Source organism: Passer domesticus, chromosome Z (assembly GCF_036417665.1).
Source record: "Passer domesticus isolate bPasDom1 chromosome Z, bPasDom1.hap1, whole genome shotgun sequence".
Taxonomy (NCBI): Eukaryota; Metazoa; Chordata; class Aves; order Passeriformes; family Passeridae; genus Passer; species Passer domesticus.
The window spans coordinates 34,906,336-34,928,730 of record NC_087512.1 but is presented as its reverse complement, the minus strand read 5'-3'; the positions used below and the strand labels follow the sequence as shown (position 1 = coordinate 34,928,730).

At 38.4% G+C, this 22,395-nt stretch overlaps 1 protein-coding gene and 1 long non-coding RNA gene across 4 annotated transcripts in view; one reads left to right on the top strand and one right to left on the bottom strand.

Moving 5' to 3' along the window:
• Positions 1-4,832: 4,832 nt before the first annotated feature.
• LOC135289290 (uncharacterized) lies at positions 4,833-9,997 on the bottom strand. The gene is made up of 6 exons (XR_010352071.1): positions 9,223-9,997; positions 9,097-9,156; positions 7,641-7,711; positions 7,476-7,558; positions 6,708-6,773; positions 4,833-6,317 (listed from the first exon to the last, which is right to left on the bottom strand). It is a non-coding gene; the product is annotated as an uncharacterized LOC135289290 (long non-coding RNA).
• Positions 9,998-10,048: 51 nt separating this feature from the next.
• Positions 10,049-22,395, top strand: part of SLC24A2 (solute carrier family 24 member 2) — a 106,590-nt gene continuing 94,243 nt past the window's right edge. Inside the window, exons 1-2 of one of the 3 annotated variants that reach the window (XM_064402783.1) lie at positions 10,049-10,193; positions 11,993-13,046. In XM_064402783.1, coding sequence (XP_064258853.1) covers positions 12,135-13,046 — 912 coding nt within the window. In that variant the 5' untranslated portion in view covers positions 10,049-10,193; positions 11,993-12,134. Of the gene's footprint in view, positions 10,194-10,223; positions 10,367-11,992; positions 13,047-22,395 lie in introns of those variants that run through there. The other 2 variants (XM_064402785.1, XM_064402784.1) reach the window with 2 other exon arrangements.

The following is a 22,395-nucleotide window of genomic DNA, read 5'->3' as shown; positions in this document are numbered from 1 at the left end:
ACTGACTCATCTATTTTGAAATAATAGACTAGCTAGGCCACAGATTAAATAAAACAAAACATAGTTCCCAGGCCCTTTAGAAGGGACAGAAATAACTCACAGATGGAACAATTTTGCAGAAGTAGATTTGGCTCTTATAGTTTGCAGCTAAGCCCACACAGGCCACAGAATAGAGCTAATTCCATTCTAAAGGCACCTAAACCACAAATCCTTTGTTTACCGTGTTAACTCCTACCCTGACCCAAGTGACTTTCAACCCTGCATGTGTCTATTCCAAGCTTATTTCCCACACCTAGCATTCCTCCCCAAAATGTCCCTCCAGCAAGGTGCAGCCTCTGCCAGACTATGATTTTTGCCTGTCCCAAACCCTTTTGCATTGATGCATCTGTACTTTGATAAAATAAAGCAAACAGCCTGCATGCTAAGGATAAGATTTGAAACAATAAATTTCCATGGAAACCATGAAGCATCAACGCTCATGTTAGCAAAGGCCACACAGATCTCTGATACACACGTAGGGCATCTTCAAGTAATGAGACCCAGCCCTTTGTGCCTGAACACCACTGTTGGTGATGCTTGACCCTTCAAGTTCTTGCTGCACTTGAGGAATGAGAATCTCCCCTTAAGAGACAAAGAAGAATAACTTTGTCCAAAAAATGTGGATTTGCAATTTGGCCTTCTTTTGCTGGGAGGAACTCCTAGTCTTTTGCTTCAGCACACAGCCACCCTTTTCCCCAAATCATGCAAAATTATTGCTGATAATAATGCTGATAATTATTGCTGATAAACATGATATTCTGTCCATTTACAGTTTTTCCAAGAAGGTCTGACAATAAACTTATTGCTAGAAAAAAAATCCTACTGTCATAAGCTGGCCTGATGTGTTCAGTAGATGCATGGAAATCAGCCACACTGGTCTGAAATAGCTGTGTATCACCATGTTCATTTCTAGGCCTGTTCTTCCTAAAGAAATGACAGAAGTGTGCATTACAAAGGATGAGAAAACTTCAAGAAGGAGCTAAAGCTTTCATCTCAAGACATCCTGCAGTAGACCTGAACATGTTCTTTCAGGTTTTAGGTTGTTCTCCTCTTGCTCTATGCCAGCAAGATGACTCAAAAAATCTTTAGATCAGCGAGGGTTGTCAATCATTTGTTCTACATGTTTAGAGAGAGAGGACAAGTTTAATGGACTTTCATTACCTGGGCTCTGCTGCAGCAGTTCCCAGGTACATGGAGAGTACCACAAAGCACTGCTTTGCTTTCTTGCCTCGCTGTTGCCTACAGGCACAGTATACAGAAGCAGACTTCTTTCTCCTTTTACAAGTGAAGAGACACAAATGCTTAGCACTAAGCGTTTGTGTCTCAACTCTCCATACAGCCCATACTAAGAAAAGCTGCTGTTTCAAACCCGAAGACAGAGCCTGTGTGCAAAAAGCTGCCAGTTGGTTTTGTGAAGAGTATCATGTTTCTCATACTTTGTTGAAAAGCTTGCCCTTGTAGCATCAGCTGTAATATCATCACTGACAAAAAGTCTGTAAAGTCACTCTCCTTTTACCTACTCGGGAGTATTCAACCGTAGTTCAGCAACAGCATTGATCAGACCCACTTTCACTTTCTCAGAACACCTAAAGTTTAGCTAAACTGATGGATCTAATGCTGTTATTGTCAAATATCAAGTTTAAAACTGTTCGCTTACCTGCCAAAACATTACATAGTCAATGGCATACCTGTTTCTTACAAGTATGGACTTTTACCTGCAGAAATATTCATGGATGTGTGTGATAAAAGGTTCATAAGAATATGTTTAGCTTGCTTTCCCTAGCTAGTCCTGAGAAATCTGGAGTACCAAGATTATAAGGGAATCAACGTGCATTTTACACGACACTTATAATTCTCAGCTTCATTTTAATTGTGTTGGTAAATGTTAAATCTCCTTTGATCTGGGGTGTGGTGCATATAATTTACTATTAAATGACAAAAGCCATAAAAAGGCTACTCTTTCCCAATGACTATAGAAATCAATAAAGGTGTTTACTCATTCTTGGCATTAAAATGGAGCTAAATTGAATACATTTTCCACTTACACGTAAATTTCATGTCTTTTAAACACAGCTAAGGAAATAAACCAAGATGGCTCAAGCCAGTGAATGTCAATGAGACAGTCCAAAACTCCCTGAAAGCAGTAGTAAAACAAGTCTGGAGCAGCACCTTCTCACATCACTGGAGACTGCATTCAAGGTAGCCCTGGCTATTTGTGGGAGACCTTTAGGTTCTGCAGGAACTGATGCTGGTGGGCCAGCTGCAGAGAGCTGCAAAAGTCAACATCTCTTAGATGTGACATAGAACAGAGGTTCTTAGCACTAAAGATCACATATCTGGGAGGAAAACAAAACCCAACCAAACCCAGATTAAGTAATTGTATCTGTCTTCTTAAATTGTTCTTAATGTAATGAACATATTACAGTGACCTTTAGAATGTCTAATGGGTGATGCACTTAAGCTTTTTGAATATTTAAGCCACCTTCAAATTATGTTTCACTTGTTTATTTCTACCTTAGTCTGTGCACTAGACTGCATAATAGCCAAAATTGATTAAAAAACAACACAACCACTACATACAGATAGTTCCAGATCTCATTTTTGTATTTTGACTTAAATCTCAATTACAGAAACAATTCTATGCAGTTTCTCTTGGACTATTATGTTGGTTTGGTCTGTTTTTTCTAATTCTTAAAAAAGTTACTACAGTACATAAAAAAATCACTGCTCTTCATTTGTGATCACAATCATTCCACACAATACAGGTTTGTAAGCTTCAGAAATTTAAATAGATTTTGGGATGTATTTCTCCAGAAAGCTCTTAATGAATGAAGGAAGATTACACACACTTGAATTATGAAAGTAATGACAGAGAGTCTTCCATTTAAAAAGAAGTGTGTTTGTCTTCTGAAAATTTCTCAAATCAACAATTTATTTTGGTTCCAACTTCTATTTTATATTCTGGTTCCAGATCCCATTGTTAGTTTGACAGGTCTGGTTTTCTTTTTCTTTTCATTTTCTTTTCAGGCACTAATTCCTTCATGCTGCTTTAAATCATTCTTTCACTTTACTCTAAATTCAATATAGCGCAACTCAGTGCTTTGACCACTGCCAAATACAAAGCCCACTATGTCAGCTGTTCTTTGAAAGATTTTTGTTCCTTTTGCAACCACTGCGAATTTTGAAATTCTGTCGATAGATGGGGTCTCTTGTCTACTGACCCGGGCATGCATTAGTCCACGATATAAGCACTTTGAGTGCATGTGTGCAGGACTCTTTAACTGAGCAATACTAATTGGTGCTACGCACACAAGGACCTAGCAGTGTAAGAGGGAAATGACTCATGGATTTCTTTTCTTTTCATTGGCAATGTCAAGGGGTTAGCATTGACTTCAGTCATAAAGAGATTTTCTTATCTCTTTCATTTTGCTTCCTCCCTACTCCAAATCTGTGCATAGTTAAGCATAGTTCATAAATTCCCACTGTTTCAAACCTCACTACTTGACAACAATTTTTATTTCATATTTACTTCCCTGAAATAAATCCAAAAGAGTGCAAGAATTTACCTGAAAACTAGATTACTGCATAGATAAAGACAACTAACTTGTAATTCACTGAGTGTAAGGATTATGAGAATATAAGTATAGAGAAATAGTAGAAAAGGAATTTCTGTGTGATGATATAGCAACAAAGACAATTTAGATTGTGAGAGGAGTACGGTCAGTGGGAGACCTTCCCTTCCAGCACTTTCTGGCCAATGGCCTAGTCATAAATATATTGTGTGAGAAACCAAGGATTGTAGCTAGTATCAAGTCTGACCCCTGCTCCTGAGGCACTCCTCAGTCACTGGGAGCTGGGGCTTTAAGCAATGTGGCATGTGGAACTGCTAGGCAATTGGCAAGGATGCTGGAGTTCATCCACCAAACCAACAAATGTTCCTAACTGGCTTGCTACCTTGCAGGTGTTCTTATAAATGGGGCTGGTGGAGCACAGATTATAGTGAAATAAACATTCCTCTTGATTTCAGGGCAGCTCACTGGAGTTAAATTAAATACAAGACGCTTTAGAGGAGCAACTTATTCCATGTGAAAGCTAAAGACATGTTGCTCCACACTGCTGGTTTGTTTTTTTTTTAATTACCCTGTAATTAAAAATAATCATCTGTGTATAATATACCCAGATTTTTTAAAGAAATTCAATAGTGATATTTCACAGAGTATTTTCTTCTCTCATAGCACTAAATATTAGGCTGTTGTGGCTCTGCCCTGAGATGGTCCTCTCAAGCCTAGGTAAGGAGAAGGAAGATTTATACTTTCATTGAATTAGACTGTCCTTTAAGGGGACTGGCATGTCATAATGACAACCTTTACAATTGCCTTATGTCTAAGTAGTATTTTAAATATTATATTAGAAAAACCCATGTTATTCAGAGTTCTGAAAACATGGCCAAAAATCTTTTGTGTTTAAAGTTATATTCAGTTTATATATTCTTATCACTTTATTCACTAGCATAAAATGGAATTTTAAAAAAAAGCAGTTAGTTTTACCCTCCTTAATAAAGTTATTCTTGGTGCTCATTGTAACTATGGAGTACACAGGTACAGTCCCCAGAATTCTTATCTTTTTTATTTCTAGGAACAAACAAATAAACTAAAAAAACCCCAAAAAACCAAAACAAAATAACAAAAAACCAAACAAACAATAAAAAACTCCAACCAACCAACAAAAGAAACAAAAAAACCTAAAAAAACCCAACCGAAAACAATCAAAAAACCTCTTCAAAAATTCTCAAAACCTTTAAAATTAATCATTTATTATTAAATGTTTTTAAAAACATTGAAATGTGGGTTTTTTTAATTAATGTTTTCATTACAACTTATCACAATATATAATAATAGTACCAAGGCTATTTCAAAACACATGTGGTAGCAAGTAATATTTAACCCACTGCAGGTTAAACAGAAATCTCAGATGATCTTTGAGGCTTAATAGAGAGCAAATACTAACAGTTGAGGGTAAAGCACATACTTTGCATCTTTTACAGCTAAATCCCAAAGTCAGGCTAGTTCATGGTAAGACAGCAAACTGCAATAGTTACAGAGTTATACCGGTCTAGATGGCATTTTACCTTGTGGTATTGACTCTCATGAAGAATATGGACCATTATGTATATGCTCATATTTTGTTCCCCAGTATACTGAGTGCCAGTAAGTAACACTCCCAAATTAAGCACTTGTAGCATTTACTTATCACTAAGAATTTTGCTTTCTGAATATTAACTTTAGACGTCCTCTTTAATATTGGCTACTGGAAACTTGTTGCTGTAGTTAATTTAAAGAAGTTTGATTAATTTTGCTCAATATATTCCACAAGAATATATTACTCAGGTAATATAAACAGTTTCTGCTCCTTAAACACTATGATTTATATGCAGTGTGTTTGCTTATTATCATTAGCAATTAAATTATTCAACATACTAATAATGAAGACCATATCCATGCTGTTCCAGTTTTTTTCTGGGATAGAGTTATCTAGAGGGGCTGTCTTTTGAATTTGTGTTGGAAACAGTGATGATTATACAAGGATGCTTTTAGTACTGCTGAGCAGGGCTTAAGCAGTGTCAGGCCTTTTGTGCTCCTCACAGCACCCAACCAGTGAGTGGCCTGGGGATGCACAAGGATCTGGGAGAGGACAAAGCTGGGACAGCTGGCCCCAAATGACCAAAGGGATATTCCAGACCATATGGCATCACGCTCAGTATACAGAGCAGGGAAAGGAGTAGGAAGGGTTCCTCACCCACAGCTACCATCCTTTCAGGAGCAAACCTGCTCCAACATAGCCTTACCCATGGCTGAATGCTCCCTCATGAGACATACCTACTCTCCCCGGCCACACACATTGAGGTGCTCCAACATGACCTCATGCACGCTTCAAGGGGTTCTTGCTGCAGCATGGATTAATCCCTGGGCCACAGCCCTCTCAGAGGTGTATCTGCGGTGTACACACACAACCATGGCCACAGGTACATCAAGATGTACGTACTGTGGCACAGGCATATCCGTGGCCACAGACGCTTTGGGGTGCCCTGCTCCCTGCCGTGTGCACTCACTCACAGGACACAGTGCCTCTCAGTTGATTTTGCGGTGGAGTTCCAGCCTGCCCAGTACTGTAGCACAGAATGAGCAGAGATGCCCTGGCCATCTGCCAGCCCACGCACATCACCACGGCTGTTATCAGAATCCCAGGCCCAGCAGAATAACATGATCAGCAGCACAGCCCTATGGCAAGCAGTGAAAGCAAAAAGCAGTCACTAACAAGCACTAGACTCTAATATACAGCCAGGCAAGCCAGCCCCACGGCAAGCACTGGAGCCTGCTGATTAATAGCTAAGCAGCATAACTGCTATAAATTCAATCTAGCATTTTCCAATCAAACATTATCTCGCATCCTTTAATACTCATGCTGGGTGACAAAAGGACTATTGTGGTTTAACCCCAGCCATCAACTAGGCCCCACACAGCTACTGGCTTACTATTCTACATCAGAACTGGGGGCAGAATAAGAATTATGAAAGTGACAAAACTCATCGGTTTGCAATAACAATGATTTAAGCAATAATGCAGAAGCTGCACATGCAAGCAAAGCAAAACAAGGAATTCAATCATCACCTCCCATGGGTAGGAAAGAGCTCGTCCATCCCCAAGAAAGCAGGCCTCCGTCATATGTGATGGTGACTAGGGAAAACAAAGACAATCACTAGGAACATTTCTCGTTTGTTCACCCCCCCCCCCCCCCCCCAGCTCTATATGCTAAGCATGACATCATATAATCTGGGATATATTTTGGGTCAATGGCTCCTTGTGCACCCTCAGCCTTCTTGCTGGTGGGGTGGGGTGAGGAACAGTAAAGGTCTTGACTCTGTAATAAAATCAGTAATAAAGCATCCCTGACCTATCAACACTGTTTCCACCACAAATCCAAAATATAACCCCATAGTGGCTCTTACAAAGAAAATTAACTCTATCCCAGCTGAAACCAGAACCAGTGTTTTAATTTAACTCTATGTTGTCATCTTTTCTATCCTGTTTTACCTGTTAAAAATGGCAAAGTATGAAATAATTTTGATATTTCAAATGTCACCTGTTCCCAACTGCAATTAGCATTTAAAAGCTTAACATCCATTTTCATTCAAATATGCCGCCTCTGTAGTCATGGTAACTTCCTCATCAGCTTTATCTTCCAGCTTTAGAAGGTACTGCTGGGCTACTTAGAGACGTTGTTATTTAGGATTTTTCATTTGACTCCCTCCTCCTTCCCTCTCCAGTGCAAAAACACTTCTGTGCTTGCTTTTACCAAGTTAAAGGTTTACAACAGCAAGAAAATAGACAAAACAAAAATTCTGTTCCAAAGCCAAAACAACAACAAAAAAGTTTTACTTCTTGGAGCTTCCTGGAAATAGGAAGTGGTGAAGAAGAGTGGTTTATGAATTCAGATGACTCCTCACACATGATGCAGTAAACTAGAGAAAAGGTAATAAAAAGTATATATTCAGCATAAATATAAATAAATATAAATAAAAATGAAAACCTAGTCACACTTACAAATATGTAGGAGTAGAATCCAAACACTTAGCAGTGGTGTCTTCTCTCTTTAAAGCAGAAACATTGAACAGCTGTGAGGAAAATATTGTTCCAGTCAAATAATTTGGTTATTCTCTATTTAACCAGGATATACTCTGGTGTTTAATTTTATGAGAAAAAAAAAAGGGGGGGGGGATTTCTTTCATTGTTATTGTCTTTCTTATACTAATGTTACCATGCTTATTTAATTATCTCCTGATTGGTAGGCAGCATTTATATGAGGATGGGTCAGCTGATTCAATATGTTTAAGTCATTGGTAGAGATACCCATCTGTGAGCCACATAATTTTTGTTACAGATATTATTGTCCCTGGCTTGCAACACATTTTTATTGTTGGGAGAAAAATTTTTGCAACTACAGAGAAACAGATGGATATTAGAATTCAGATACATGGACTTTCAGATAGTAGATAATATCATTATAGGGAATATAATAGCATAATTATAGAGGATTTTCTACATATTCTCCCTGTGGTCATTTGTAAAAGTCGCCTACTTCCAATTTTTAATTAATAAATTTATAAAAATGGGATACTACACACATATCTCAGCCTGGCTCTGGACCATCTGTGAAGCAATAAAACCATTTTTGATATTTTTCAAGTGGCCACTTCTCATAGACTTCAAGCCAACAATTCAGCAGTCACAAGAAATGTTATAAGCATACGTACCCTTAACCCCTGTCACATTGTATGGCAGGCACAGGTTGAATGTTTGTGATGCAGCTACTTCATTTAGGTCTTGCACATGAGGATACAGAAGTAAATCCGCATTTTAACTAATTCTCATGTATGTGGGGTCTCTAGAAGCATGGTTAAAAGCAATCTCCAAGTGTCCTTGCATCATCCTGAGACTGAGCAAAGGCAAGTGGTGATAATCAACAGGCCCCTCCATCAATTGCCAGCCACTAATGATCACCTCCCAATAAGAAACATGAAATAAATGTACACTGCATGACCAGACTCTGGCCTTAACGTGCACTTTGTGTGTGTGACTCAGCTGCGGCCCTCACTAGAAACCATTGAAATTTTGGAAATATCTTTGTAACCATTTACATCTCTTTTGTGGCTACATAGTTTCTAAGATGCCTGCTGCACTTACGCATATCTCATTTTGCCATCTCCTAAATCTTTAGAATTTATGAGTTTCCCATTAATGCTAAGGGCAAAACAAACAGCCCAGGTCCATCAAAATTCCAGTGTGGAAATATAAACAGACTGTGTATGCCAGGCTTACCCTAACAGTCCTTATTTTTCATGTGATGTCCTAATAATACTTATAATATCTGTGTATTAGCACTTAAGATAAACCTTTACATTTTTGTGAAGCACCAATTAACAGTTATTTTCTGTTTGCCAAAGGATGAAATCAGAATTCAAAATGAAGAAAGCAGGAACTGTAAGAGGTTGTTATTTACCTCAAAGAGACTGAGTTCACCTCTTACAGCAGGGCTTTCCAGAATGCACAAAGTATGCCACTGAAAGCAGAGAAGTGTTAGTGAGCTGTTTACAAACTTTTCCCATATCTCAGCAGCTGTTCTTACCCAACCAGCTCGAATATCCTTTTTCTTGTCTGGGCTCTGCATTTTTCAAGGATTTCCACGTGAAGTTCTTAAACTGCCCGGAACCAATCAGGGTCTTCCCAGGATGTTGGCCCGCCTACAGTGGATTGCTTTGGTTTATCCATGGATTACCAAGCAGGTTTTTTAAACAATGGTGTAGAGGAGGAGTGCAACTGGTATTTCAAAGAGCATCACCTGTGTACTCATAAATCTCCAGCATGCATCGCAGGAAATTAGCTATGGCAGAGCTGCGTAGTAACTGTTTCAATGTTTGTGAATTTTGTAGCATTTACTTAATGATGCACAGCTTACTGGGGAAGTACTAATGTTGAAAACAGAAGAGCAAAATAGAAGGTGACAGCTCTGGCTCAGGAATTCTCCTGTTTTCTTGTGTGTACAGGGCATTGCTGCTGTTCTCTTTGAAATGTTAACTTTGAAATGCAGTTTGAAGAAATTTCTGTTCAGCAGTTGTTTTTCAATCATGAAAAACAACTTAATCATGGGTATGTTGTCTTCCTTAAATCAACACCAAAATTAAACGTCCTTATCTTTCATTTCCTGATTTCCCTTCATTTGGCATAAAGGACATTTTGATCAGAAGGCCTCACCTTTTTAAAACAGCCCCGCTCTTCGAGGCTTATTACCTTTGCTAGATGCGCTGAATTTTACCTCGCTTAAAACGGCGCCAGGCAACTCAGGATGAGGGGAAGAAGGAAAAAGACAAATCCCCTGTCCCCCCGGCTGGCCGGTGCCCCAGCTCCCGCGGGAGCGCGGCGGGGGCGGGGCGCCGCCGGCCCCGCCTGCGCGGGGCGGGTCCCGCTGCCGCCGCCCGCCGCAGTCGGTGCCGCGCGGGGCTGCGCTCGGCCGCCCGTGCCCGTCCCGGTCCCGATCGCGCTCCTTCCCGTGCCCTGCCGAGCGTCCGCGGGCCGGCGCGCAGCGCAGCGCAGCTCCGGGTGAGCGCCGGCCGAGTGCGGGGGCTGGGCTGCGGCGGTGCGGGGACTCCCATCCGCAAATTCCCGCCTCCATGGGCGGTACCGGCTGCCGAGGGGCGACCGGTGCCCCGAGCCCCCGGTCGGTGCCGCCGCGGCTCTCCGCTCTTGGGGCTGGACCCGCTCCCCTTTCGGAGGTGGAAAAAGTTTGTGCGGCGCGGCGCGGACTTGGGCTGAGTTAGGCGAGGCTCTGCGGCATCTCCGCGGGGCGACGGGGAAAAGGCGGGGCGGCGGGGGGCTGCGCTGCGCTCCGTCGGGGTCTGGGGTCTGCCGTGCCGGGAGCGGTCCGAACTGTGCCGTGCGAGCGCCAGGGCGGGGGACAGCACGAGCGCTCCTCCCGTGTCCCGCTCGCGTGATGGTCGAGGGAGCGCGGACACCGCGGCGGTGGTGCCGTTCCGGTGTCTTTCCTGCCAAATGTTTTTGTGGCAGTCCGTCGAGTGTTAACTCTGGGGTGGAAAATAATTATCTCTGCTGTGCTGCTGCATCTTGCGGATGAAGTATGTCTCTATGGCATCTTAGAGTGGAAACTGTTTGAAAAAAAAACAAACCAGGAGAAACTGAGAATGACTTAATAACTTCTAGGGAGATAACTGCATGTAATAGCTGTAATCCTGTATTTGTGAATACAAAGTCAGTTATTCTGCTGATCGATAGAATGTTCAGAATTCAGCTACTGCTACAAATGACTTGAATAAGAGAAGTAACGGAGTATTTTTGGGGAGTAATTGTGAAGACTAACATTCAGTTTTATTGAGAAAGTGTCTTATATTTTGTTTCATATAAAATACAACTAACTGTGAAAGACATATATTTAAGTAACTTCTACATTACAAATGGTCTTCAAATTTCTTAACCAAAACACCTGTTATTATCTTGAGATGTTTTTTTCCTGTCTTAGAAGTGCTATTAGTCAAGAACGCTCATCTCTGGCATATATGAATAGTCATTCTTGCATAATTCCTTACCATTTCATTTGTTTCAGGATCTTGTGTAAATTTAAGCAATTTTCTTAAGTATTAGTAAGAGAAGCACTTTTAGAAGGTACCACATAGGTATTCTTAGTAACAGCCTACATTTATTTCTGAATGCATGACATAAATTTAAAAAAAAATTAGGGGAGACTGGAAATTTTGTCTTGACTCATCCAAGACAGTGTCCTAAGCTCTGATCAGAAGGAAACCAAGTTTTCTCTGTAAACCTGAATAGATTTTACAGAGGAGCTAAAGAAACTCCGATTTCAATCCTGTTCCAGCATCAGAGTGTTCTACTTACACATCAATGACTGTTGCTCTGTGCACACGTAACATTTCAATTAATGCTGCCTCAGCTGCCTAAAGGTCTGATGAGATACTTGTTAGCACTTTGATTGCTTTTCCTGGCACTGTTGTCCCTGCGTTTGGGATTTGGACATTACATGTTCATAGTGGAAAGTAATTACAGCAGGTAATAATCTTTGGTGTATCCATTAAAATAATAGTTTCTTCATTTTTGTGCAACATCTGGGGATGGTTTTTGCCTTCTACTAGGATTTTTTTTTTGTCAGCAGCTGAGGAGAGCAGTGGCTCAGAGGCATATGAGAGGCATGAGTATAGGCAAATTGTTATCCACAGGGTTACTGCTTAAACAAACATATAATTGCTGTGTCTGGTGGTATACGCTACATATTCTGCTTCAAATTTTAAATTTGAACCCAGTCTGTAAAGTGCTTTCATAAGTTTCTAATCACTTCCTGTTTGACTAATATCAATGTTTGTCCTTTTAAGACGAATGAAGAAAATACGTCCTGTGAAGAGTAAAAGTATTTGATTCTGGGAAGACTCTTACAGCACTTCTAACTTCAAAGCTGGAGAAAAGTATGAAGGAACAGTCCATCTGACTCCCTCAGCATCTTGCACAGAACACAAAATGGCTCTTCAGAAAAAAACTGTTGTTGGTGTCTTGGAGGAGTGGTGTTTGGCGGAACCGCTGTTCGGTTGCAGGTGGCACCAGAATGTCAGGAAAAAACTGAGACTGATACGAATTGTAGGGCTCCTTGTCAGTGTAGCAGCCATTAGTACTTTCTCGCTTTCAATGAGTGCCTTTTTCAAGATGGAACCACATAGCATGGCGCTGGTCAGCAGCCTAGATAGCCAAAAGCTGGTGCATGGGCACAAAAGAACTCTCTTGGATTTCACAGAACAGAATGAAAATGGCACTCCAGATCCACATGGGCACAACAACGAAACAGATGATCATGCGAAGGGAGAGTACCCCGAGGACCTTTTCTCTCTTGAGGAGAGAAGACAGGGAGCAGTGATCCTCCACATAATTGGAATGATTTACATGTTTATAGCCTTAGCCATAGTCTGTGATGAGTTCTTTGTTCCTTCCTTGACTGTCATCACTGAAAAACTGGCCATTTCTGATGATGTGGCAGGGGCAACCTTCATGGCTGCTGGTGGGTCAGCCCCAGAACTCTTCACTTCTTTGATAGGAGTGTTTATATCCCACAGCAACGTTGGCATTGGTACAATAGTGGGATCTGCCGTGTTCAATATCCTATTTGTTATTGGAATGTGTGCTTTATTTTCTAAAGAGATCTTGAACCTTACTTGGTGGCCACTCTTTCGAGATATGTCCTTTTACATCATTGACTTGATCTTGCTAATCATCTTTTTTCTGGATAACTTCATAATGTGGTGGGAAAGCATAACACTCCTGACAGCATATTTTTTCTATGTGACATTTATGAAGTTCAATGTCCAAGTAGAAGAATTGGTGAAGAAATTTTTAAACAGGAACAAGGTTGAGAAGGTAACAACAGATGCTGAAGGAAAGGTTGGTCAATTTTTAGTTGAATTATATGTACTAATGTCCTTATAAGTGATAAGTCCTTCTATAGCATAAGGGTTCTAATACAGTACAGTAGACAATATAGAAAAGTTCCATGTTTTGCTCAAATGTCTTTTTGTTTAATCAAACTGATATTATTGAAAATAACAAAAAAGTAGCCTTCTGGTAAATCAATGGCTTTTAACTCCAGAATTATCTTGATCACATAGAAAGCAAGAAATAAAATGCCAGCAAAAAGACATAAACCTTTACTCAGCATTTTGGCACATTGATGAGGTCTGAGCTATTTTTTCCCTAAGCTTTTGGATTAAGCAGTGACAATATCTGGGGAGGATCTTGTGACAAAATTTGGCTTTCTAAAGACTTTCAATGCACTTTCTTCCTCAGAAAGATGCAAATAATTCAGAACAGTATACAAAGGTATTTTTATACATGTTTTTCATCTCTTGATGCTGATAAAACAATTTAACTTCCTGTTGTAATTAGTTGCACTTACATGAAAAAAACTTGTGGAAAGAGTGACTACAGTGGCAAAAGTCGTAGGTTCTCTGTTTAAGGAGGATGGTTTCTCATATTCTATTTGCAACTATGCAAACTAATTTTAATCCACAATTAGATAATGAAAAATTAGGTAATGAAATTTATGCACAGAGGTCTTGTTGAGTCTTCAGCAATTACAATAATCTTTTAAACATCTTTCTTCTTAAAGCAAGCAATATTTAAGGGACCTATGAAGCTGAGCTGGGTAATACTTATGCACACAGAAATATGTTGGTTGGAATGTCTGGTCTTATGTAACTTTGGGTATATTCATCAAATTAGGTTTTATTATGCAGTAATTATTCAAATTATCAGGACGTAGCTGCTCACTGTTCTGTTTCTTTTGTTTAGCAGTCATATATGAAGTGGTTCAGAAGAGGCATAATCCACACATATAAGTGCACAGGACAGAGACATACCAGAGCTGGATCTTTTAAAAGTTGTGACAGACACATTCGGTTTTAGGGCACACCAGGAACCACCAAAATTAAAACCCAAAAAAGTCTGATTTTTTTTTTTTTTGGTATTCTCTAACCAGTCTCTAACCTGTACACTTACTTGTAACTTTACCTTTTCCTTTTTGTTTTTTTCCCAAAATCTGCATGCTCATCTTTGTCTTTCTCAAAATGCATTATTGGGATTTTATAAGTAAATGAAAAGAAGGGTCAACACCAACAAAATACTTACCCTAATTAGCGAGGGGCTTCTTTAACTACATTAGTTTGTTATAATAAATAATATATAATAATAATATAATAATTATAAATAATATATAAATTAGTTGGTTAAATAATCTAAGAGTTCATAGTGCACTATAAGTCCTTTGACAGCTAGTGCTAAAAACATGTGATGACAGAAAGACTATGGTATACAAAGCAAATTTCATCTGTCCAAAACTGGACAGAAAATATAAATCTGTAATGGGTCTGAAGCAATTATCAATATGAAAAGCAACTGCCGTGTGTTGTCCAGGCTACAAGGTAAGGGAGAATAGCTCCCTTAGTGCTTAATTATTGTCGGCTGAACAGAAGAATAAATCATTTGTGAGCCATATTTAAAATTATTTAGATTTGAAGTACTCTAGATTAAGTTGATTTTAAAAGGATACCTTTAGGACCACTCATTTATTGTTTAACATTTTAATTACTTAGGGTTTGTTCATGATACAGATACACAGATTTCATATGGAGTGAAAAAATAAAAAATTGGCTACTACCACAAGCTTTTGTTTCATGAAAATAGTTTTTCTGAATTAAATTTAATTAAAATGATAAAATAATGTATTCATAAATCAATGAGGGGTGAAGAAAGATGAAAGATGTTCTAATTTTGTTACAATTTAGCAAATATGTATTTTCTGCTTCCTGGGAACAATAGCTTCTCAAGGTGTCAGACCATGTTTTTACTCCGTGAGCTATGCTATAAAGACATATTTTTGAATATTCCACTTACTCTTTGAAATGATAAGTCATTATGAATTATTTTATTCTTCAGTTGAACAGCACTAAGTAGAATGAATGAAATTATTTTCTTATAGCAAGGATGTCACAGATTATGTTTGTGGGATAAAATCTTACTGAAGTTCTCTCTTAATTTATTTGCTGTTATTGGATTGCTTTTTAAATAAAAAATAGCAAAAAACCCCCCAAAAACCCCAAACTATTACATGTAGTCCTAAGCCTTATAGAGGTGCTTAGGATTTTCAGCTTAAAGCTATTGCTTAAAGCAAGAATAAAGTGCTTTTATAGTCTGAATGCAATGCATATGGATGTTTATTTCCTAAACTCTGAGGTTTGTAAGTATCACAGAAGTGATAGTCTTGGCTTTTGGTGGCAAAAAAAAAAAAAAAAGTTCCATTCCTGCAGTGTTAACTGTTAGCCTAGATTGCTCCCACTCATCAAGAGTGTGTATGTACAATTGTATATATCAAATTAGTATCCTGAGCACAGAATTAGCAATCTGTTTTTTCTGATGGAAACTGTTTCACTCTCTTTTCCCCCATTGAGACAGAGAATTGCTAGGCAGCTATCTGGAGCTGGGTGTGATGAAGTCTCTTGAAATATTTCAATTTCAGGAGAGTAGAGAAAATTCTCTTTCCTCTAACCAAAACTCCCTCTGCCTATCTGTTGTTTATTCTGCTGCTGCCAAACTGGCAAGTATTCTGCTAAAAAAGCGTGTGTGTCATATTTGCCTTTAAGGCTGTTGTAATCTGAAAGCAGCTCAACAAATTTGAGAAGTCTAAATAAGGCATCATAAAGCTGGATAGTGAAGGGTTAGGTGGCTTATTAAGTACCAAAGAGTAGAAATGATCAGATGAGAAACCTCTTGAAATACTAAAACGCATTTTAATGTTAATTTCAATGCTTTTATTCTCAGTTGACTTGGGAGGTTGAAGAAAATTTTGCATTCTCAAGGACAGTATTTCCCATGAGGAAAGGCTTTAGATATGAATTGATTTTTTTGTCTAGCTTTCTTTTGCTCTAGGTGTATTAATCAGATTACTGGAATGCATGTGTATCTCTATAGATGCCTTTTAGATTCTTATCCCCATTCTTAAAAATTAAAGTACATCTTTTTGTACTAGAAGACTGTGAGTATTTGAATTTCTGATCTTATTTTCTTTAGTGTGTTGGCTGCTTGTACAAATGTGAATGCAGACAGAGTACTCTATATGAATTTCATTGTGCTCACTATTTTCCTTCACATGCTTTCAAACATATACAGTCTGGATTATTAAAGTGACAGGTTGAGAAAAATCTGGTAGCTTTAATTTTCGGAACAGTTTTGTGGCACTGATGAGAGCAGACTACAAATCTTTTTGCATTTAGGGTTCATAGGGTTCACTGGCAAGGCTCTGTTTGAACTGTGGATAGTTCTGCACCTCATGCCACCCCCTAGGAAGCCTGATGGCAGTCTGATACTGATGAACTCCAGAGATCACTGTGAAAAGGATGAAAAAAAGGAGGCTAGGTGAAAAATCAAGACAGCATTAAAAGACAAGATAAAAACCAGATGGCTGAGTTCTACAGTGTAGGATGGCGTATATGGAATATGCAGATCAAGATGGGTCCCTACAAGTCACACTGAATGGGCCCTTCAGTAGTGAGTGCCATCCTGCTGCTGGATATCCCCAGAAGTCCCTTCCAGCTTAGCTTTTTCTGTGGTATGATTTCAGATTTTATGTAGTGGTCCTGCAAAGAGCAGAGAGGTAAGGACTGAGGTGGAGACTTTGGTATTAATTTGGTTATTCCTCAGCTGAGCAAATATATTTAAAAACGTAAGCCTGACATTTATTATAATAGGCAGGAAGAGGAAAACAGAAGAAGCTGATGGACAAATGTCTTAAAATCAAGACTTTTTTTAAACTTTCTGCTAAGATTTCAGTCTATTCATCATCTGTGTTGGTGAAGATATGTTGAATGTATTAAGTCACGTCAAAACATCATGTGGAACTATATTCAGTTTTAAGTACTTTTTTCCCTTTAATGTATCATAGAGATCATTGCAGAAATGCTTGAATCTGATTGTTCAGTAAATAATTCAAAACAGTTCTGTTTGGCAACTAGGAGAACAGAATGTGGGTGGTGCAGGGATATTGTGCAATGACATCTGTTTCACTGACAGTACCTTTTTAGATAAATAGCTTATGGTATATACAAGACAGTTGCAGTTTTTCTACATCTACATAGAGCTGCACAAGCTATTTTTACCAACACAGTGTAACTATTATTTTATTGCCAATTTTGTTGTCTCAAGAAACTTGAATAGCTTGTGTGTGATATTTTAAGATCCACATTGATCTCTAGTGTTGCCACGATGTACTTAATGGCAGTATTCGCATTCTAAAGGAAAGTAACAGTATTTTAGGTACTTCAATGCTTGGTGGTTGTATTAGCACTGCACATGCATGTTCACTATTCTAATGTCTGGTCTAATATGTGTTCAAGGTAAAACCCAAATTACCTGCATGCATACAAGAAAAACTGAAACTTCCTTTTTCAGGAGGTCTTCATTTTGAATCCACAGACCCAGTAACTGTAACTCTGTCCAAGGAGTAACCTTACTTTTCTCACTACCATGAAAAGATTTTTTTTTCATAGTTTTCATAGTTCATAGTGTTTAACTGTTCTTAGGAAGATTTGACTTTTATTCTAGAGACATTTCTCAGTTGGTCTACTTGTGCAAGCAGGTGTGTGAATACAGAGCTATGACTACCTGGATCTTGCAAGATAGCTGCATTGTTTTAACTACATGTTTGAAACATAAGCCTCAGCACTGACATTGAACTATCTCTTGTTTAGATATATGTCTCATTTTGTGTCATGCTTTATCTGCTTTTATTCTCTCAAAAAACTTTCAATCTATTTCTGTTTTAATTTAATGCTACTCCAGTAGCACTAACTATGAGTTAATTTGCCTTGAGTTTTTAGCATTGTTGTTTCAATTTAGGACTATTAATTAACATAACCATAAGCTGATACTTTATATATGGAACCATTAGTGCAGTGAAATGGATACTATTTTCAGTTTCTTTTAGCGCTTCTCAGTAATTTATTGATCACTAAGCAGTTATTATAGTTTTCACCACTGGAGTCTCTTGGTTTTTTATGTATGTACTTTGGTAACAAGCAAAAAGTAACAGTATGCAAAAGTAGTGTAGAATAAATGCTCTTAACACATGGCCATCCACTAACATACCACCCTTGTTAATTATGATGGGAAAAGGAAGTCTAGAACTGTGCCACCATTAATTAATAACAAGGGGACATGATGATATCCATCAATATATTTAAAAATAAAAAGCATATGTAATTAAAAAGAAGTCAAATGATACATCTTAGAGGCTGTGCAAAACCAGCTGTGTTGCCAAATATTCACGATGCTGTGTTTCAGAAGAACTCCAGACATGGTTACATTTGTTGTGGCAGAAGCTGTAGAAAGAGAGGAAATCAGGGCACTTTATAAATGTTTTTCCCACCATCATCTCAGTTTTTGATATTTAGTTCCAGATCCTTCACAGAATGTGAGAGCTATGGGAGACTGTAGGTGGAGTTTCACCCCAAATCGGTATACCAGACCTTAAAATATCAGCCAGCTTTGGGGTGCTTAATCTCTGGAGTAGCTTAACTTTAAAATCATAAAGAGGTTCAGAAATCTAGTTTTTGCTTACAGGCTTGTTCAGAAGTGCCAGACACAGGTGCAGCAGTATGGTACTGCTTTTCCTATACGCCTCTACTTTTTTCCCCAAGATAGTCCTCCAGTTTTACCTCTCAGGTAAATATTTAACAAAATCCAAAGGCTTTTACAAAGTCCTGAGATTCTGGGGATGAGAGTGCTCAACTTTCCTGAAAGTACGTATAGATTTCCCACATTCCCTGCCCATTTTAAGTTGGTGCCACACTTGTAGTGTAGAATTTTTGAGAGACAAGGCACAGCTGACTCCTCTACTTTTCTGGTCTTGTTTTAAAAGGCAATAGTGACCACTCCACAATATATGTTTTAGGCTGTGGATGTGGGATGTGGGTAGTGGAAGCTGCCCTAGGGCAGTGCTTGTTGCAGTGTTGAGGGTGCCACATTTGGAGAGTGTGATGCTCTGAGCACTGCTGACTTCAGAGTGACCTTGGCCTTTCTCAGTGGTGACATTCTGCAGGCAGCCAGCACTACACTGCCAGGGCCACAGGCCAAATATTAGGTTTGGTGAAGTACTTCTTCCCTGCTAATGATCTGTGGTTTTGTTGGTTTTATTAGCAGGAGTCAGTTCTCCACTGCCAGTAGAGGTGTGAAAAGAGGCTCTAGTGTATCATTTCTCTTCTGATTTTTTTTTCCCCCAAGAATTCATGGATTTTGCTTTTGTAACTATGGAATAAGATTATAACATATTTGAATATTTTAGTGGTAGGGGAGAGTGTGTTCACAACAAAGAGAGCCCTGCCACAAAAGTTATAAAGAAGTGAAGATCATGAAAGTTCTTAAAAATAAGGTATGTGTCCATGCTTCTCTTGAAAAGATCTGTGTGGGATGAATGAGTATTAAAAGTGTTTTATACATGGCATATAGAACAGATGGGAAGATGTATCAGAGATGAGTGTAAATGAACAGCTGTAAAACCTGTAACTCTTAAGACATTCTATCTAACAACCTCTTTTTTACTGTTTATAAAATAAACTTCAATATAAAAAATAAGACTTCCTTATTTCTCCACAGACATGTATCAAGTTTTTTTTGTAACCTGCAAATGGTGACTAGTGTGATGTTGATAACTCTGTAAAATAGGTGATGTTTCCCTCACCTTAACCTAGATCAGCCATGTTTTATTTAAACATCACTTTTTATTATATAACTTAATGGCTACTTCCATGAATCTTTAGAGCTGTATATGTGCTATTGGCACAAACCAGAGACTCAAATGCTTTCTTGGCACTGACAAGTTTTTTACAACCTACAATGGCAAGATTGACCAAATACTGGGTAATTGTAATTAATTTATCATGCACAGATATGTATAATGAGATATAGGTGGCTTAGAAAAAGAAAGGTAGCTAGTTTTGTGATTTTTTTTTTAGTTCAAAACCACTCATTAGGTACTCCTGAAAGTCACTATCTTCCTTTATCAGTAGAAACCAAATACCTTAATAATACTTAGCTGTGCATTTCAAAATGCTGGAAATTTGGTCTCTTGAGCAGAATGCCTTACAGAATGGTCCTGACACTTTATTGTTCTGAAAGAGGCATGTATTATTTTACTATTTTTAATTTTCCTACCACAGTAATGAGATGATAACTCGGTGTTCCCAAGACTAGGTTGGATAACTGTATGAAATCTATATGAAATCAAAGTTTCCTTCCTCAGTGGAAAGAAACTCGTCATGGGAAAAAGATAAATATGATTCACAGTACCTGATAAGAAGAATATGGTTTGTCATGTATATGACTTTATGTACAGTTAACATACCATCAGTCTTTTCCTCCTCACCCAGGCTGTCATTTGGTTACTGATTATTTATTAAACATAGATGTCCAAGAGGTGATTTAAAGAAGTAGCTTATTTCTCTATATAATCTTGCAATAGAACTTTGCAGGTGTCATGAATGCAATATCTGGTAGAAGGCAGCACCTTTTTGTATTACAGGATCTAAGTCTAAACAGTATTGTTGATGCTCTATTTTGCTTTTGGGGAAAATAGTCAGATCAGATGGTTTGGATTTAGTTTGGTCTTGTTGTAAATTTGTGTATTTGAAATTCTTGCAATTGTATTATTAAGTGCGGGTCAGTGTCAGAGGCAAACTGAAAATCCTAAGTTAGGGCAGTCTTAGGACATGCTTTTGGCAAACAAATTGCATCTGACAGAATATATATTGTAGTACATTACCACATTTTTGTTATTTTGCAGGCAATACCTGTATCTTTGAGGAAATTAGTTATTTGCTGTCATTCGTGGTTTGTTCATTTACCTGTGTTCTGATCTGAAAAAAGGAAATGAAAAAAATGCTGTGTTGGAATAGCAGCCACTGCCTTGCTGGTAACAGAAGTGGGCCTCAGGGCCGGGGAGAGCAATGAGGATTCTGTATGTTTTTCATGTATTTGTTTCTGCAGCAGGTGGAGGTTTCAGAGCTCACGTTGCTTCCCAAGCAGCTTTATCTAGTGGTATAGCTACTGCCCTCCCTAATCACTCACTCACTTTGGGTGATTTTACTGTCCCTGTCAGGTACACTTTCATCAGGGCAGCTCAGAGAAAAATTACTGCGAAGTTACTGTGTTTTGCACTATTCCATAGCTATTCCATTGTCGTCCATATTGTGATTTACATGAACAGCCATAAATAGCTGTGATCTTGGATGACTTCCTTTAAGGTGAGTGTGTGAAAACAGGATTAAACATGTGTCTGTGCAATGATATTAAAACTGCTATGAAGTCCTATTCTTAAGGGAATAACAGATTGGTGCAAAATGTTTCCCTGTATGAGGAAGAATAAAGGTAGTAGGGAATTTGTACTAGAAACGGTGCTGACAAATTAATAAAAATTTTCCTGAGGAATTAATCCTGCTTTATCACCTCTTAACTGCTTAATGCTGTGAGTCTGGTCTGAAGTCAGCAGTAATACCAGTGACATTTATTGCATAACCAGCTAGTGTAAACTCTTCACCCTCTCACATTGCTGTAAAACAGCTCTAGCTGATATAGATCACTGAGGAAAAGGCACGTCTGCAGTCACAGCCTGTGTTTGGTGGCCTTCAGGGCATCATTTGGGCCCTGTCTAGTTATGTAGACTTTTGCCCAAGGGAGAAGGTTGAAGTTTGCAGGGTTTGTAACATTAACGAACGCCTCTTTTGGGATTAATCAGATGTTAATTTTGTCATTTGTTTGTGCTGCAAGCTTTTATCAAATTACTAATTAAGGTCCTTCTATTGCTACGAGGCACAATCACAAAGTTATCATTTAACTAAAAAATTTATGGCAATCAAATGTTTGAGTAGAAAACCCACAGATTTTAGAACTCCAACAATTTCTTTGTCCAGGAGTTGTTTGAAATAATTCATATTATTAGTTACTTATGGATTTTTAAATTCAACTGAAATAATTTGAAAGCATCATGCTGTCTTACAGCTAATTTTTGTTTCAATATATTTTTATTTAAATGTTCCTGTTTTTCTGCTTTATTCCTAGTATTAATTGTATTTATTCACTACAGTTTCTTTTAATTTAGGATGTTTCTGGGTAGAAGCATATTCTGTTTGAAGTCTTCATCTTGGCTGGATTTTTAAATGCTACAGTGATATAAATATTATTAAATACT